This window comes from Serinus canaria, chromosome 7 (genome assembly GCF_022539315.1).
Source record: "Serinus canaria isolate serCan28SL12 chromosome 7, serCan2020, whole genome shotgun sequence".
Taxonomy (NCBI): Eukaryota; Metazoa; Chordata; class Aves; order Passeriformes; family Fringillidae; genus Serinus; species Serinus canaria.
Window position 1 is genome coordinate 8,238,191 of NC_066321.1, and position 19,671 is coordinate 8,257,861.

The following is a 19,671-nucleotide window of genomic DNA, read 5'->3' on the forward strand; positions in this document are numbered from 1 at the left end:
TATGGAGCAGCTACCATTCCAACCAGTGTTTGGAGGCTTAATTAAACCAGAAGGAAGGCACATATGTAAGAAACTGAATGTTACTAAAACCTGCAGCCTCATTCAGAACCACTGACAAATTTGTCAAGTCAGTTGATTTTTTTCATGTAGGAGAGTCACTGCTCTAAAACCTTTAAAATCCAAACAGATTGACATGGAAGGAGGAAACAGAGGTCATCTTGAGCTGGTGTTGAAAAGCATACAAATCTTCTGCATGTGGCACTCCTGAAGTTTCTAGTAATCATGTTTTGGACAGATTTTAGTGCCTGTACTCCCTGAGCCTGGTAAGCCAAGCCATTACTGTCACACAAATCCAATGCCAACACTGGTGCCCTGGCCCATCCCAGTCTGGCTGCAGGAGCTGCAGTGATCTCCAGCTGCACATTCCAGCTGACTGGAGCAGCACCCATCCCCAGTTCCAGAAGCAACACAGGCTGTGCAGGCATCTTCTTGGCACCATGGCTCGGCCTCTGGAACTTGGGAGGACACCACAGAGCTGCAAGGCCCCTATGCAGTTCCTGCAGCTGCACACATGCAGGGCACTGCTGCAGACACTGATCTGCAGCAGAGTGCCTTCAGCAAGCAGGAGAGCAGCAGCAGGGCACTGGCACAGCTCTCCTCCTCATGAATTTAGCTCCCTTAGGAAGCGAGGCTGGGCCTCTGGAATTTTGCGGTGAGGAGCTCTGAAGTTAAGCAGTCAGTGCTCTGCCCACCCAAGCATCTGTGTCAGCAGTGTGTTACAGTGACGGGCGTACACACCCAGAAGCAATGAGAGGCTAGCAGAGCTTTCATTTCATTGCAGTGGCTTTAGAAAGCTCTCAACAAAATCAGCTTCCCACACTGGCTCTAAATGCAGACTGCATTTAGAAGAGTAGCAGCACAGATTGAGGATTTAAAATTCTGGTTTTTAATCACAGCTTGTTGTGAGGCAAAGAAAATATGTTATCAGTGGTTGATGCCTAACCTGCTGGATGTTCCTACATGAACTAAGATTAATGACACAATATCTTGACTATCCAAATAGAAAAAAAAAAAATCAAATATTCTAAAGGGACATCATTTGGCAGAGCTTAGATGTTATGTGTTTATTTCCCCGATAGAAGCTGCCAATTTGGAGTACACCTATCATCTCTGCTTGTAAGCAGTGGACTACTAGTTTTAAACTTTATTTCCTGACACTGAATTTGCTCCTAGAAAAATTTACTGAAGCCCATTGCTCAGCAGAGGGGCAGAGTTGCATCCTGCAGCAAGGCTTTGAGAATCCTGCATCAGCTGCATTGTAGGAGCCCAGAATGTGCAGCAGTGAAAGGGCTTTGGAAGATGAATGTGAGCAGACTATGCTAATAACCCTAATAAAGAAATTAGATTTTGCTGCAAGTCCCATAAGTGTTACTTTACAAGTCTTACAAGGTAACAGCAAATGAGTTCAGGGCAAGACCTTTCTCTTTCAGCAAGGAAATCCAGCAATACTGAAGAAAAATTCTGAGAATTCCTTGCTTGCAACCAGCTGAGATGGAGAATTAAGGCAGATTCTCCTTGCTGTCGGATCCTCCCAGCTCTGAGGAGAAATGGCACCCAACACACAGAGCCTGTGCCAGAAAGCAAGAACAGCTGATGGAACTGTTTTCACACCTTCACCAGCTCCTTTCTTCTCCTTTTCACACAGGCCTCACACCAAAGGTTGTGCCCATCTGCCCCAGGCCCCATCTACAGCAAACAGTGAATTATGATCTGGACTCTGATTTATCCTTTGTGAGCAACAACTGCATTTTCACAAACCTCAGACTTCTGTCTTAGTCAAAATCACACAAATCCTAGTCAGAACAACAGATCTCACATTTTTATATTCCTTGTGGAAGCTTCCAGGTTACTCTGTTTATAGCATGTAAGCATAAATTTTAGCATTATACCCAACAAATAATTACATAATTTATTCTACATGCAAGTTCATTATTTACCCTACTATTTACCAAAGCTAGGAAATTTTGCTTGATGCTAAAAAACTATTGAGATTAAAATGATAAATCCCAAATTGAAATGCCCATTCAAGTTACTTTTTTAGAGTTGCATGGTACTCAAACACAGTCCAGCTTGAATTCCCAAGCAGGTCTCCTTGGTGCCAAAGCTGAGTTATTAAATTTACAAACTGGAAAGGGCCTTATATAGTTTTTGTAGAGGGCAAAGTTTGTAGACACAAATAATGCCTCCTATATCAAAGCTGACTACAGAAAGTCTGCAAGTAGCACTCAATGCAGGTTTCCTTCTTTGAAGGAATGTTGAATGTAAATTTTTCCTTCTTTGAAGGGACTTGGAATCTGATTTTGCCTTCATTATTTTGCTAGCCCTGGGCAGACTGACTTTTGAACAGATTCAAGAGGAGCAGCCCAGATCTATATTCTCACTAACCAGTGTGGGGGAGCAAGGTCCCAGCTGGCTCGGTGGGAAGGTTTCCTTTCTCTTTGTGCTGAAGGAACAGGACATCACAAAAACAGTGACTCAGTTAACTATGGACCCGATTCATCTTTTAATGCACTTGTAATTCAGGAGCCTGGGAAAGCTTCTGAGGCAAGTTCCACCTTAAAAACACAATATCAGAATGTCACTGGATTCCAAACATCCTTTATTTTATATCTGCTGCCATAGACAGTAATCAAACAGCGCTGTCATCAGTGTCAGTGGCAAAAAGGAACATGGGTCTTCTTCTGAAGATGTCATGTACATTAAGAAGTCAGTCCAAAATCCTGGAGTTAAGTACAAAAAGCAACTGTTTGAATTATAAAATACTGTATATACAGATATAAAAATGTCTCAGAAAGTGTCCCACAGAGTTTCTGAACTTTCAAGAGCAAATCTTCAGCAGGGTAAGTAGGTTGTTTTCTTCAAAGGTGAGCATCAGTTCATTAGAGCAGAATGTCTCAATCTTTATCTTCCTATGTTACAGGTGACAGACTCTGATTTTCATCCCAGCCAGGGATAACGTGGTGATCCTAGTATTAAGGTGTTTTTTTTCCTGGAGCTATTAATTTAACAAGCACACTCTCTATATATAAAAATGAAATTTCAAAGAAATTTATACAACAGCTAGACTTTATAAAAATATAGATCTATAATTTACACCAGGAATTATCCAAGGTAAGTTTTCATTTTCTTAGCCATTAGAAATTAATTGTTATCCTCTGGAATTCCTATATATGGCTAGAGTATAAACTAAAATAATGTGAAGTTATTAGCTGGAAAAGTGAGTTTGAAGAATCTCATTCTGTGGGGTTTTTTTGGGCCAAAATTAACAAACTACTGCATTCTGCAGTGCTCATCCTGTGGGGTGGTGGACCTACTACACAGCACATGTAAACTTATTCCAGAATTTTCACCTAATTCAGTGTTAAAACCCAAATAAAAAACCATTCCCCACTGTCCTTACTATAAAAAAAAAAAAACCCAAACCCAAATAAATAAAATTAGACAATATTTCTATTTTGCTGTACTGTGTTCTCTCTTTACTGTGTAGTGGAGGCAATAATGAAAAATACAGCCATGTGATGAGGGAATGTAAACTGAACACATACTGGAAAAACCAGACTTTTACAGCTGTGTGTATATATATTTTTTATATATATCTATATATATACATCTACATTGCAGTTATAACTGTCACCTCACAAAAGAGATTCAATGGACTGAACAATCTTCTCTAAATTCCCCCACTGGAGCTCTTCAGGAAGAACTGGCTTTCAGCTTGGACAGCAGCATTTCATTCTTACGGCATTCCTGTTAACAGAGAGCAAACAAGTAATGAGGAATTGCTCTAAACTCTGCTACCTGTATCTCCACATCAACAGAACCAAACCCTTTCTTTCATTTTGAAACATCTCCACAATCCAAAGCAGCCTGGAGTGAGTGATGAGTTAAAGGTAATTCTGATTCATCCATAATGTTATTCCAATGGCAATACTCATTAAACTTTATGACATGCAAGCCAGAAGGAACACTGCCTGACCACCCATCTGAAGTTTTTGCTGAAGCAAATTCAGCTTTTTGCTTATAAGTAGAACAAATCTGAAATGGATATTACTTGTAGATGATCTAGAACTTCTCAGGACAGTTTGCAAAAGAGTCAGTGCTCAGGGAACAACTCTTGGTCAGGAAATGTATTTACATAAGTACAACTATGACTTTTTTATTTTTAAGGGTAGCAGAGTTGGACAGAAATTCCCTCACATGGCAAGGGAAGAAAAATAGGTAAAAAACCTAAGAATAAATCTATCTAAATTCTGCAAGTAGGATGTAAAATTCTGCATGTCAGACAAGCAGCTGAACAGCCCCTGTCATTCTGCCAGAGTATGCTGTCTGAAACAGGAAGGAACTGTCTCAGAACAAAGCAGGAATAATTACACAAAGATGTTTTTCCTTGAACATATGAAGCCAAATGACAATTTTGCCTGCAGCATTCCTTTTCATTCATTCATTCTCACGGAGACAGCAAGTAACAGAAGCCCATGATGATTAAAAGCTTGGGAAAGGCTAAATCAATGAAATGTTACACAGTGCTTTCACAACCATTAGGCAACAAGGCTGATTCCTGAAGATTAATTAGCAAGATCCTGCATTTCCACACACCTCTTTGCTCCAATAACTAACTGCTCACAGACCTTCACGAGATTCCACTTGAAAACCTAAATACACCACTTGCTTGATAACCTCTCACTGTAACATGGAGAGGTGCCAGTCTAGCAGTGAAGGAACTCCCAGAATCAAATTCAGAGTCCAAGATTCATATGGAGAAAATGACCAAGACACATCATGAACATGGTGTGATAAGCACCATATCAGGAAATCTTGTGGATATGTTAATGCACAAGTACATCAAAATAGGTCACAGAACGCTACAGTTGACATAGCAAAAGTGTTCTTACCTCTTTAAATTCTTTCACTGTTTTGAAGTAAAGCCTCTGTTTCTCGAGAAGCTCCAAGTATTCATCATTCAACTGGTCTCTTCTCATTTTGTTTTCTTGCTTCTTCCTTTCCATCTGTTGGTATGCAGGAAGGGCAAGAGATCATATGTATGGGATACACATGGACACACTGCATAAGGAACAGCTATCTTTAACACTCTAGGGGAGACAGATACTTCATAAATGATACCCCCAGCTCGTGCTTGAAATGCAATGAACATTTAGGTCAGCTCTTAAAAATTAAGAGCCTAATGCTGAAGTCTCAGTACCAGTGGCACTGTAGGTGCAAGTGGGACAAGGGCACATGATGGCTGGGACTTTGAGGTGCTGCTGACCCTCTTCAGCAGCAGAAAATGTCAGTCAGCTCCCACAGTCAGAGAAACCATGCCTGAGGTGCAGGTCTGACTGCACCCACAGTCCAAATGGAAGAGTTCTCACTGATTTCAGTGGCATTCAGTGGTCTCAGGCATTTAAATCACTACAGTGCCAGTAATGAAGTAGAGAGGTATGAGATTCCTGTCAGGACAGAGGTGTTACAACACCTCTCTCATACTCTATTCATTGACATTTAGTGGTGAGAAGTAATAATACTTTTTAGTTGCTTGCCTAATTTGCACCTCATGTAATGGATAATAATTGTGCATAGAGAGATCCAAGAGGCTTTGCTGAGATAATTCCCAGGTTCCAGCAAAGAAAGTGAGGGGAGTCAGACCTTCATTCGATTCTGTTTGATGCCTTCTACAATCTGCTCCATCTGCCGCAAAAACTGCTCCCGAGATCCGGATGATGCCATGGCTCTGGAAAGAAGAAAATGGAACACCTGACAGGGATGTGGGACACTGTGTCTCAGCTGCTGCTGTCTTGCACATCCACCCATGTCCAAAGGTCTCATTGCTTAGTGCTCTGTGTAAAAATTCATCCTTTTAATCACTGTACCACTGAGAGTCCAGCTCTTCAGGTACCAAAGAGATGGGCACAGAGAGCTCAGAGCCCATCACACCTGTGCTCCCTGTCAGCTCAAGTCTGTTCCTTGCTCTCATGTCCTGTACAGAAATCAACTGCTAATAACTAAATAAAACCATTGTTTTTAAAGAAAAGCCTCTGTTGTGAATAGTAAGAAGGTGACTAGAGGTCTAGGAGAACAGCAAATGTTGTATAATTTCACACTGCAATAGGGAAAACCTAGAAGTCATTTTAGGCCTCGAAATCACTAGGGCAAAATAAACACTGGCTGATTAACACACCGATCTTTGACCATGAACTTCCAAGGCAACCACAGTTTTACACAGACTCCACAATTTATCAAAATCTCCAAATACAGAGGTAGGTTATAATAAACATGTCTGAAATATGCCCCAGTCTAATGCTTTGCACATAATGTAATAACAACAACTCCACAAAAAGGAGGAAAATACTTAAGTCCAGGAAAATTATGACTGAATCTCCACATCGAAAGAGTCAGACACTAACAACATATGTTGGCTATAAAAGTTACATATTTCTAAGTCTGTGATTACCCAAACTGGCTTGAACAGAGTTAATAAACTATTCTATAAATCAGTTTATGACTATCAAATCTTTTAAGAAATTTATAGTCTCCCTAACTGGTGCCCACTCCCATCTGTCCAACCAACTCTACCACTCTTTGCAACTATTATGAGATAAAGAACCATAACTTACTGGTGGAAGTTGTCATGGATAGAATTCAGTAAGTTAACCTGTGAGTTGGAAAAAAAAATGACAAAAATACACATTTGCCTTTCTGGTATGAGTTTTCACAGACAATAACATGAATTTTATTTTTTAAAAAAGTTACTATATAGATAATGCCCTCAAAAGCAGAGAGATCTACAAAAATCACCATGAGTTTTCTTTCAGAAGATAAATCACAATCCTTTTGATTTAGGAAAATCTATCCCACTGGTTGAATGACAGAAGTAGAAGTGTAGGACCACAACATATTTTTAATTTTACTGGCACTCAATTATAGCACTGAGAGTTTTCCAGCATGATGCCTTCCCAGACTAAAGCAATAAAGTAAAATGGCCTGTACATGTGTGCAACATGTGTTGGAATTTGACATAAAAGCAGATGCTGGTCCAGCGTTCAACAGTGACTGCTGACATGTGCACAAGCACATCACAAATAAACAGGAAAAAACCACTTTTGCCTTTGAGATGGGAACCACTCAACATATTCTATTTCCACACAGGGCTCTGGATAATCTCCAAGCAGGTGAGTTCCTGCACTGCTTTTTTGTGCAGATGAGGTTTACAGATTCCCTACCATCATTAGTCACTTTGCTTATGTGTATTTTACTGGCTGCTAAAAGGTGAACTAACAAAAAGTACAGAATGGCATTTCAGAGGTGTGGCTTTTCTTACAAGACAGTAACATTGCACTGAATGAAGACAAAAATAGACATTTATAACATTTGTTCCCATGAATATTTTGCTGCTTGTATAAATTTCCGCAACTAATAAAAACTACATGGAATACATCCTATGTAACTGTCTTTGATATTTTTTCCTGTTTTTTAAATACTGCCTAGAGCATTAAAATTCAACAACTGGAAATTAATGTGATCCTTTCTCTCAGCTTTGAATACATCTTGCAAGTCTCCTGTGGTTAAGCCTTCCAAGCAGTTTCTCCTTTTGATGAGTACTTGAAGAGTTCTGCACTAAGCAAACCCAAGGGCTGCAAACAGAATCACCTGCCCCACTGCCACAGAAAACTGAACTCATATCCTAAATCTATAATCCTCCACCTGAAGGACATAACAATAAGCAGCCATGGCAGAATCTGCAGGTGTTCCTGACCTTCCCTTGGATAAATTCAAACAAATTCTGAACAGACTCCTAAGCAGCCAAGGTGCTTAAGAATTCTGTAATTTACAGCAGTGAAAATATTGCATTACTTATCAATATTTGCCATGTTCACAGCCCTGCTTCACAATACTTCCACTAAGCCTGTGCTTGAGAACAGAATTACAATTTATACATATATATATATATTCAAGCCAGGAAAAGTAGCTCTACACAGCAGTGCTGCACAACCATGGCATAGGAAGAGTGTGGATGTGTCACACTACAGTGAAATAAGCAAACACACCCCAAAATTGAAAGACATTATGAAAAAAATCATTTTTAAAGCCTTTTAAAAAAATGCATCTTTCTCAAAATAGGGTTAAATATGAGCCATGATCACAGAAACCTTTCATGTCAGAACTAAAGCCCTCATAGCCAAAATTCAACTGTACAACAACTCTTGCTATTGTTGTTTTAAAGCAATGATGCTCAGTGTGTTTTACAAAAGGGCTGGTCTGGGGAGGAAAAAGGGGAAAAAGATCTCCCCAAAACCCAGGAACAAGACGAAGTGAAAGTATATTTCAGAAATCTTTAGGAAGCAGAGATGCCGAAGACATATTTTATACATTATTAGACATATTTACTTGCTGAAACCTTGGGTCTAATATTAAATGCATCTCAAGGAAATCTCAATGATATCATATATTTAACTAAGTTATGATGGCATCAGAAGACATTCAGAATTCCCCCTGTGAACCCCCCAAAGGCATTGAATTATTTTGGCAAGAGTAGTCCCAGTTTATACAATAGTGAAGTAAATCTGTTCTACATTCTGTTTCCATATTGTCTATAATCTGCTTTTTATGTCCCCATTTCAAAACCAGTCTCTATAATTTTTAAATTTTCAGATTTGCCCTCAAAAAAAACCAAACCAAAATATAACAAAACCCCCAACAAATAATCCTGTATTAAATACTAATGTGGGGGAGAAGTTAAAGTAATGTTAAGAAATATAGCTTGTACTTCATGCATTTTTTAAAATATGGTATATGACTTCTTCTGAATAGAAAAAATGAAAACTACCTAATGTGGATTAGAATCAGCTGCTTAAGGGAAGGAAATGGTTGCTCATGATCTCTAAAACAGGATGTGAAAGGACACTGAAAAAGTCTTTACATAATCAGAAATTTGACCACTGCTTGTCTCACAAACTAAAGAAATATATCTAAATAATGCAAAACTCACTCATCTGTTATTTTATTAGAATAAACAGAGGAACCTGAGGTATCAAAACATTTTGTATTTTAAAAACAAAGTCATAATTTTGATTTCCTCTTGTTTCCTCCTATTTCTCCATCTTTACTGAAATCAGACACTTGTCATTGCAAAAAAAGAAGACTGAAATCACTCAGTTATGCCCAAGAAAGAAGTGAACACTACATAGATGGGAAAGAGGAGGGGAAAAAAACATTCTTCCATGAAAACTACTCTTCTGACCCAGTAAAATCACCAGCAAATAAAGTTTAAGCAGCTCAGACCCTGAGAACTAAATTTGATGCTGCTGACAGCAGCTTAAATTTGCTCTCCAAAGTTACTGACTGTGGTTTGGGTTCATAATAAAAGTATTGACTAAAAAGAGAGAAAAGGGTATTTTGGTGCTATGATTACAGAGATATTTGCTGATCAAATGTTACTCATGTTTTCGGAGCACAGTGAGTGTTTAAATATGCTGTACTAACAGCAATTCTTTTACAACACAGACCATTGCCCCTCCAAGATTACAAATATTCCTATGAATCTGTTGTTCCATTTTTGTTTACAAAGACCAGTAAGTTTGCTCTAACAGGACTGAATATGGTGAAAGCCATGCAAAAACTTTTTATTTCCTTCCCCACAGACTGAAGACTTAGAAAACAGTAATAACATTTTCTTACCTCCTTTTCCAAATATACTTTCTTATCATCCAGTGTATTGTAAAGAGTAAAAAACTGCTTTGTTTCTTTGTGAGTTGCTGAGACTGCAAATAAAAAAAAAGGGGTAGAATAATAAAAGAATATGAGGTCAAATGGAATCTGTAAAAATACTCTGTAGGCTTTACATAACATATTTTCCACTATCAATAATGGAACACCATCACTAATGTACATGCAGAGGGAACATCCTCCCAGAGTTTCTCCCAGCAGGGTTCCAGCTATCATCTCTTATAAGAACAACACAGCTCAGTGTCTAAATTAAGCCCCAGCTGCTGACAGCTTTTTCTGCCAACCCATGTTGGCACCATCAGCTGCCAGTTTGTGCTTCCTTCCCAAGCTGTGCTCTGATACCACCCAGGCAGCTGTGCTGCTCACAGTGCCCTTGCCTGGGTTGTTGGAGGGGCACAGGCTCAGCAGGGACAGGGAAGAGCAGATAATCTTGGTAGTACTGTGTGGAAAAAAAAGTGCATTAGACCATAAATGTCAAGCTACACTTGTGCAAGATGCCCAACAAAGCTTTTGCTGTTTTAAGGTATTTTTATCTTATAATCTATGTGTGGTGATAGAATGAAATAATACTTTCTGGTTTAGGTGGTAACAGCAGGCATTGGTTAGAGCTCAGCTGGAAGGCAAGGCTCAGTCATGCCTTTTCTTTGGGCCTACAAGATGATACTCAAATCTGCTGAGTCTTACTTGAGTCTTTAGTTTTTAAATGCCTAAGGAGATCCAATATATTTGTGACTCCCAAGGAAGGAGTTCAACAGGCAGAAAAAGTAATTTCCAGCTAGAAACCACAAGCTGGAAAAAATGTATGGGTTCAAAATGATAAATCTTGCTCATTAGTCTGGGATTTGCAGAATTGCTGCCAAATGAAAGAGGCCTTCCCCAAACCATTTCCTTCATGCACCTCCTTCTGCTCTTCCAGCAGCTCTGGTAGTCATATGGCTTTCATGAGTGGATTCCACAAAACAACTCAGAAAACCTTTCAAGATTTCACCTGTGTTGGAAAGTTGTGCCAACTTAAGGAGCCTTATGGACACACACCAGAAGCCATGCAGGGTAAAACAAAGGGGGAAGAGGAAGAGGGAACCAATTGGCTCATTGGTTCTCCTAAACATTTTCAATGGAAGAGGTTCAGTTAGGTCAAAACCAAAACACTGAATATAACTGAAAAGGATTCTGGTACAAAAATCACAAAATCACCAAGGTTTGAGGTTAGTGCTGAAGATTTTCCTGTCTAACCCCTTGAAGCAAAGTTCAAAAAAAACATGTTTTGGCAACTGAAGATCACCTGAATCTGGCTAAATGAAAAACCTCTAAGTACCTCTAAAACTACAACAATTCACAGAACTGTCTAGAGATTTCCAGCTCATTTCTCTGGAAGCTTAGGCTGTGCAATGCAGGCTCCCAACCATGACTGAGCAGTGTGTTATCCTGAGATGCTACTTACACTTTGTACTTTAGAAAACAAAGTCCCATAAAATTCAAAGCTTAAATCTACATCCAAAGTGCCCAAGTCTCTTTGATGCTAACCTCTCTGTACTTCAGATATAAAGAAAGCTCCACCTTTTGATCAGGTCGATCTGACCAGACATGAAAGAGAATTTGCAGAAAATTTAAGGAAAAACAACAAAACTCTTTATAGCTGAACTGGATTAAATAAACTGCATGGCACAGCAAAGGGGGGGAAGGAGCCTGTGACTTGTACTTACATGCATTGCATGTATTTGGACAATACCAGTGGAGGACAGAACTGTGCCACTGGAGATGCCTCACCAAGGCAGGGGATTTGGATCCCACTCAGATAACAAGTTTGGAACTGCTCACCCTTCCAGAGCTTGCTTCACACATATATTTAATAAATGCAGAATACCTCTGAATCATTAGCTAGGTTTTCTTAGGCTAACACAGAAGTTAGTTAAATATACACCAGTAAGCATATTGGTCTGCTATCAGTTTAATGGAACAACTTTGAAATTTTATTCCATTTGTACCTTTTCCAATTTTATAAGTCCTGATCATAACAGTTCAAGACAATTTGTATTCTGCTCCTACCAAGATTTAGCAGGATTGTGTTAATTAAAAATGAAAGAAACCAATCCCCTCAAGAGACTGTTTTTACTTTGTAGTTCTTGACATAGTTTAGTTCAGAACCAGTTATGTCATGTCAGTGGAAACAATAAAAGCAATCTCATGGTAAGGCAAATTAATTAAATGTGATTCAAACTTACAGCAATCTCATTTGTAAATGGTGAATTAAGGACTTTCAGAACATACTGGCCATTAACCTAAATGACAGAACCTGCTGCAGATAAAATTTAGTCCAGAGATCGTGCATTGAGTTTCGCTTTCAGGAGGCTTCTTAAAGCCCAGCTTATAAAACCTCAAAAATATGATGTGTAACATGAATACCAAATTAGTAGGTGCTGTTGTTACATGCCATATGCTTAAAATGCAACTGCCCTCATTTCAGGGCTTTAGCCTTCAGCAGGATGCTCCTGCTTGATATACATACCCTGACTGTACAGTTCAATAAATCTCTTCTGATACTGTGTGAGCTCAGCTCGGCTGGGTACTTCATCAATCTTGCGTTGTAAAATGGCTATTTCTCTGTTTCTTCGTGCCTGAATAGAAAGTTAGGAGGGGAGAAAACAAAGCCTCTTCTTGTTCTCTTCTTAAAATGGATGAAGCCCCCCCCAGCAGTACTTTGTTATTAAATAATTGATTTTAAAAACAAAAAGCTTTGGCTGAGGATAATTTTTTTTTTTTTTGCAATTGATTTGTGATAGAAACACTTGTAAAAATTAGAACAACAAGACAAAGTATTAGAAATTCCAAGATAAGACAAACATCAGCAATTTTGCACAAGTAAGGACACGAGTAACTCACCAGCAGCAGGCGGATCTTCTGAAGTTTCTCTTTCTCAGCTTTGTACTGCTGTTCTATAATCTTATTTGGCTCCTGGAAGTTGAGAACCCAAAACAATTGTGTATTACAGTAGCATACGAGAGCTGCAGTGCAAAAATGAGCAGATTTGGTTTATTTTCTGGTTTTGCCTATCTTTGGCTCCCGCAATAACACCCCCATTCATTGTTTGGGGTTTTTTTAGAATAATAATTTATTATCTGTATTAAAAGCCTGACATCATTTACTCTAAACAAGGACATTTAAATGGTTTTTAACTTTTGATATTTTAGTTTTTAAGAGTTATCAGTAACTTTTGCACTACTTTACAAGAGTCACACTTTAAATGAAGATACAAATTCAAAGACTGTCAGTACCCCTGTCTGAGTGCTTATACTTTGATTCACTGGTGGGGTTAAGAATAAACAAAGCACCTGAACAGAACATAAATCCTCTGACATTTGTTCTAAACTTCCTACAGTGCAAACTTCAAGCTAAATTTTTCTTGCTGAAAAATTTAAGATTTCAGTTTGCACTTTTATTTTTTTCATGCTGTGTTGATGAGGACAGCAGCATCATGGAAGTTGTAATCTGCCTTGTTCCAGAGGTATGAATGCATCAAATGTTTACCCACTGAAAATAAAGTCATTGAAGCTTTTCCTTTTCTGTTCATTCATTATTCATTGCCATCAGTCTGGATGCACTTGTGTTAAAGTCTAACTTCTGACAGCTGCTCACTGCATGCAGTGCACCGAGCCCCTGAAAGCTCGTGCTTTCATCCTTCAGATAACCCCACTTCTAAGAAAAAAAACAACCAAACCAGACATTCTTTCTGAGGAAGACATGTTTCTGTCAGAGATATGCACAGTTTTTAGCACAACACCCAGAGATTCTTCTCTGGTACTACAAAGAAAGAAGTAAAAGGCACAAATGCATCTACGAGCAGAGCCCCGTGGATTCTGCGAAAAGAACAGACAACACTGTTGCTGTTTGCACACTCCTGTATTTCTAGGATTATTAGCCTGAACTGTGGCTTTACAGAGCTTTTTAAAATATTCCAGCAGATACTTTAAGGCTTACAAGAATGTCCCAGAAGCCAGAAAGACTTAAACAAACATTCCAAGATACAATTTGAAAATAAGAACTTAGGCTTTTGATATTACCTGTTCCTCCCCATCTTCTGCTGTTTCGGCTTTCAGAGTCTCAATATTTTGTTGTAGTCTCTCCATTTCTTCCTTTAAAACAAACAAAAGTTGATTTTTTTTTAACTGAGACCTCTTAAGAGAGGTGAGGGAAGGATCTTGACAACACAACTTCTAACAAAATTTAAGAACTGACCACATTATATTTAAATTTGGACACACAGTATTTAAGTTTGGAAGATTAAACAGCATTCCTTGCTTAAAGGTATTAAGGAAGGCCACACCAGCTCAGATCCTTCCTCACTCCTCCCTGCTCCAGGGCTGCTAATATTCACTATAGACCTGGAGTTAGCAGTACCTGGAGGTGTGGGACAGATGACAGACAGGCACACACAGCACAACAATACACCAAGAAAGTGCTTATTTACCAAGTTTCAAATGAATCCTTCTAGGAGACACTGGAACTTACCCTACAATGTGCTTTGAACTCTTGCTCCTGGCTCTTCAAGTTTTCATTCATGGCTACCAGTGCTCTCAGACTCTGTAAAATGCTAAATTTGAAGATCCAGTAAACTATGTTAGATTTTTAGTTTCTAATTTAAACAGATCAAGAATTAACATATATTAAAACAAGCTTAGTTTTAAATAAATTTACAATAAAACCTGGGTAAATTAAAACCCCAAATATCAGCACTGATATACCAAGGTCAAAATAAAGATGGAGTGTTTTACTGAATATTCTGATGGCTTTGTTATGTTTTAACCTCATTACTATGAAAGTTTTGAGAGACTTCTATTTAATTTATGTGAGATGAAGGCTTCAAATATGAACACAATGAATCAAGAAGGCCTCATCTACTTGTCAGATGTGTCTAGGGTTCTTCTGCTTTAAACACCTACAATTATTTTGAACTACAGACTGACACTTTTCATTCTGACTGAATCCTATTGCAATATTTCTCTGTCTCTGGAAAGCAAGCTGGAGAATAATTTAATTTTTAAATTTTAGTTATTTGTTAAGGTTGACAAACCAAGAAACATTGAATGATTCATTTTAAAACCATTCTTTTTCAGAATTTCAAATGTAACAAAGGTAGAAACTTACCTAGAATCTGCTTGGGATTCTATTGCTTCTAAGGCTGCCAATTCCTTGTCCAGCTTTTCACTGTAACTCTTAACCTAAGGGTTACAATTAATAATAAATTGACACTAAACTGATTAATAACAAATTGACTTTCCCACACCATGAGATCAGTGAGTTAAGCTGGCAAACACCTTCACTTTTCAATACATCCCTTCACAAATGGAATTTCTCAAAAAAGTTTCAGCTACAAACAGCACAGAAAAAAACAAAGATTACCTCTGCTAATGTCTTTTTTGCTTTGGTACATTTTGCCTGCAGATCAGCACATTTAGCTTGCAACTGTTACAAAAGAGAGAAAAAAAAAAAGAGTTGGATTCTATATTCACACTAATTACACCTGTAATGGAGAACAGAGAATATTTGAGCTGTTCATAATGGTTGTCTGTCAAACAGCAGGCCAAGCATAACAAACACTGTCTTTTCTTGTCAGCTACTCTTGCAACTGATTGCAGGGATTCTGACTGAATATTTAATTACTAATAGCAAATATTTACCACCTGATCCTTTAGGTCCATAAAGTCCCAGAATAAACAACAGCTTTTCCAAAATAGAGGCCAACAGAATGGTGACTTATTGGACAGAATCTCTGCTAAACTGCTCAAACTTTTCTAGCCTGGCTGTACTGGCCTAGTTTCACTCTAAGCTAAGAATGAGTTCCATTTTATACTTCTCCAAATAAGTCAGGGCAATTCAAGACTTGCACAGAAGCACCATGGCACCAAACCACAGACACTTCCACACCAAATAACTAAGCAGCTTTATAGTTTTCTTCTGTGCAACTATGGAAAGTCTAATAAGGCAGAGAGCAAAATATGTATTATAAACAAATATTAGATATTTCACTTGTCAATTAATTTACAGAAGCTAATTTTAGAAGAACATCCTTCTTTAAATTTCCTGTGATTTAAGATAACGTGGCAAAAAGCAACAGCAAAAGTAGGACATGGTTTACAAAAGTGGAGCAAAAGTGAGCAAACAAAAAATGCACATGTAGCTCAGTTCCACTTCCTTTCATGCTATTTTAATGTGCTGTTCACAACACAGAGCTGTGACATAATGCTCCACTCTTCCCTTTCCAAATTTATAAAAATAAAGCTTTTTCATTGTTTTTCAGAATTTTTTACCAACAGTTCACCAACAAATTTTATTCTAAGTAAAAAAATTTAAGTCTGAAGTCCACATCTCATGAAAACTGACATGAATTGTTAGTTTTGAGAAATCTTGCCAAAACTTACTGCAGTATTGAAGCCAGAACTCCATAAATATTTCTTAAAAGACAGGGTTCTTGACTGTCACTGATTTCAAAAGCTGCTTTTGGCAAATGGTAAATGAAATTCAGCCAGGAAATTCTTACTTTAGTAAAGTGATAAAAGGATTATATTTGGCTCACAGCTGTCAGTACATTTTTTCCCCATATAAAAACAGCACTGAGATGGTTATGTACTGAAAATAAGCTGCACAGAATTAAAGGGCCCTCAACTGTTAAAATCATGGTCCTTCCCAAAATTAAGGCTGAGCTAACTGCCCCCAGGAACACAACCTGTTCTCACAATCCAAGGGCAATGCAAGCAGAGAAATCAGTGATCAGCATGACAAATTGCTGGTGCAGAAGATGGCTTGCAGGTATTTTCTGGATGGCAAAAACTTTGTGATCAACCACTTTTATCAATGTTTTTTTCTTTACTACACACACAACACTTACCTCTTCGAGGAGTTTGGTTTTCTGCAGGATCTGCTTGTTGAGAGATGCCACCTTCCTTCTGTGTTGCTGGGCAGCTCCAAGCCTTTCTGGTCGCTCCTCAGCAGAAAGCTCAGATTGCTGAAAAACCACCACCAACAGCCTTTTGGACCTCACAGCACTGTTTTCTGCTTCTTCAGAAGCTCAGGAAGTACCACAGAGGGACACATCTATGATACCCCTTATCAACAACTGTGTCCCACTATCCAAAAGAATGGCTTACTGATTTATCTCACATCAAAATAAGGAAGCAGGTGAAGAACTATATTCCAAAATTTGCAAGTAAAGTAAGCTAAAAAAGTCAGTTGCCCTGGGATAGTTGGAAAGTACTACAGTGTACTAGAAGACAGATTATTTTTTTTTTTGTATCAGCATTATGGTTAAACCTGGTAGAGCCCTCCAATGGAAAAAAATACAAAAATTCTAAAAAACACCTTAAGCCATGGTATTCACTGAACTTGTTGAATCAGAGATGTTCCACACCCCAACAAATAGCTCCAGAATTTTCAGAAGCCTTGAACAATAATGTATCCAGAAAGAGAGGGTTGGATGCATCTCCATGCTGAATGACAATGACATACTCAGTGTGGTAGATGCATTTACCACTCTGGGGGTTTTTTGTGTGTGTGCATGTGCACTGCTGACACCAGCCTTTGAGAACTACTCCATCCAGCATGGATTGCCAAGAGTGTCTCATAAATGCATAACAGAGACAGCAATCTGGATTCCAGCCTCCTCGTCTCTCTGAATTGTGAAAGCAAAGCTGACAGAAACATTATTTATAAAAAAACCATTTAGAATAGAAATTGTATATTTGCAGTAGTCAAAAAATCATTAAAAACCAGTGATATCTTGATCTCTAAGGGATTATTTGCCTAAAAATTATTTGTACCTTTTGAAAGTCTTTACTTTGATACTTACATCCATCTGTTTTTGTAATTTGCTTCATGCACTCAGGCTTCTTTTTTTCACTTAATCCATTTTCCAATATTTCACTAGAGAACCAGTTAATTTTCAAGTACCTCAAGTGCTAATTCATAGTCTGTCAAAGATTTCAATACTAAGTGCTTTTTGAATAATTACCCAATGTTGACAACTGCTACAATGCATAATTAGCTAAAATGCTACAAGGAATGTGATATACTCTTCACTCATATTTGCTCCTGGTTCCACTCCAGGCATATGGGTAAGCAGCTTAATTTTAAATGAAAATAAGAAGCAAAGCCTGTCTTCCTCCTCTACATTTTCTACGTAATTCATATTGAAGAGCAGCTTAATGATCTGTTATGTTTTTACATCTACAGCAATAAAAGCCCAATTCTGATGGCTTAACCCAACAATTCAGAGGCTTTCTTTGCTTTTCTTGTTAGGAAAGGAAGAAATGCCTCTAAGCAACACCCATGACCCTGAACTATACTCAGTCTTACTTATTCCTCTCATTATTTAGTCAAATCACATTCCTTCATCATCTTATGCAGTTCAAAACCTTATCCTTCTCACCACATTTAGCCTCTCACATGCATAAGATACAAATGGAGAAAAATGGAAATGCAAGAGAAACAAACACGAGCTAAACTAGCCTGAGACTGATGTTTGCAGAAATAGTAAAAATCCATGCAACTTTGCCATTAAAAAAAGTGGTCATATTTCAACAAGTGAACTTTACAGCTTGCTTTTTGAAAATGGGAAAGAACCATCACTAATGTCTCTGGCTATTTAAAGATGATCAATTTGCTACTCATTAATAATTTTTTGCCAGCATTTTCAGAAGGTGAGGAATGACACTACAATCCTTCCTCCAGTTCACTCTGCAGGTTAACATGGCAGCAGAATGGAGGGGCAAATGCAGGAAATTCTAAGCATTGTTCTTGTGCAAAAAATGCCTCTTGTAAGAAAGGCCCTGGCATCAGGACCTCCTACCTAGAATTTGGCTTGTCAGGTATCTTTACAGGGCTTGTGGATTCTCTTAAGATTCTGGTAAACAAATAAGCACTGCTGTGTTTCTCAGGCTATGTACAGTTACCAGAGGCTAAGACTATTAGAATTACATCCAAACATTGCTGATACTTCAATAAACTCCTTGATAACATCCTTAATTCTTTTCCTGGTGCATGCATACGTGCACAGAAATTCTATTTTTTTTATCACATCCCATAGATTTGAAAAGTGATCTATTTTTGGTTTGACTTGAATCAGTTCTTACTTTTCAGAGTATTAATCACTGCTCTACTATAATAGTCAAGGTCCTGCTCCCTTCTCTCAGAACAGAAGAAATGTAACATTGAAATATGACCCTTGGGCTTCTGTTCTTCCAATCTTTTATAATAAAGAAAGGCCAAGAATTTGCTGTTGAGCTATAGGGTTTATCTCCAAAATGGGAAAGCTCCATACCTCAAATGTGTCAACAAAAAGGAAGAAATATGAGAAGACTATTGGACAAGTAAGAACGACCTATAACTCTTATCTGGCAGTGATGTATTGGATGCATTAATTGCTTGAAGAGCCAGATTTTCTTTTCACATTACTGCAAAAAACAAATCACAGCTGAACACAGTAACTGGAGCAAACACACACATTTAATTGCTTTGACTTCTCAAAGCCACAAAGGTTTGGGTTTGATGAGATGAGATTCAAAACTTGAGATCCAGGGCATGACTGAGAACTGGAGTCCAGCACAAACATCTGGAAATCTGAGTGCAGGAGGCCTAGACTTCTCTCTGAGCAGGCCCACAGAACTGTATTTCTGTGCTTAACACTGAACATTTTAGAGCACATCAAGAATTTAGGCCTCTAGTTTGAATAGATACAACTCAGGCCTCTCTTCACCCATGAAAGCATTCAGGCAGGTGCTTAAACCCAAATTAGTCACAAATGCAATCCCACCAAAAGCCTGGGTATGTTCAAGTCTCTCTAAAGTACTTTCTTGAACTCTGGCTGTTCTGCTGCCCACAGCATGTATTAAAAAGTGTGTT

General features: G+C 38.3%; 1 protein-coding gene across 2 annotated transcripts in view; it reads right to left on the reverse strand.

The window, feature by feature from the left end:
• Positions 1 to 2,641: 2,641 nt before the first annotated feature.
• CCDC93 (coiled-coil domain containing 93) overlaps positions 2,642 to 19,671 on the reverse strand; it is a 32,360-nt gene continuing 15,330 nt past the window's right edge. Inside the window, exons 12-23 of one of the 2 annotated variants that reach the window (XM_030241507.2) lie at positions 16,664 to 16,780; positions 15,178 to 15,240; positions 14,923 to 14,996; positions 14,287 to 14,368; positions 13,839 to 13,910; positions 12,661 to 12,732; positions 12,287 to 12,395; positions 9,733 to 9,815; positions 6,672 to 6,709; positions 5,704 to 5,788; positions 4,953 to 5,066; positions 2,642 to 3,807 (exon numbers count right to left, since the gene is read on the reverse strand). In XM_030241507.2, coding sequence (XP_030097367.1) covers positions 3,754 to 3,807; positions 4,953 to 5,066; positions 5,704 to 5,788; positions 6,672 to 6,709; positions 9,733 to 9,815; positions 12,287 to 12,395; positions 12,661 to 12,732; positions 13,839 to 13,910; positions 14,287 to 14,368; positions 14,923 to 14,996; positions 15,178 to 15,240; positions 16,664 to 16,780 — 963 coding nt within the window. In that variant the 3' untranslated portion in view covers positions 2,642 to 3,753. Of the gene's footprint in view, positions 3,808 to 4,952; positions 5,067 to 5,703; positions 5,812 to 6,671; positions 6,710 to 9,732; positions 9,816 to 12,286; positions 12,396 to 12,660; positions 12,733 to 13,838; positions 13,911 to 14,286; positions 14,369 to 14,922; positions 14,997 to 15,177; positions 15,241 to 16,663; positions 16,781 to 19,671 lie in introns of those variants that run through there. The other variant, XM_050976819.1, reaches the window with a different exon arrangement.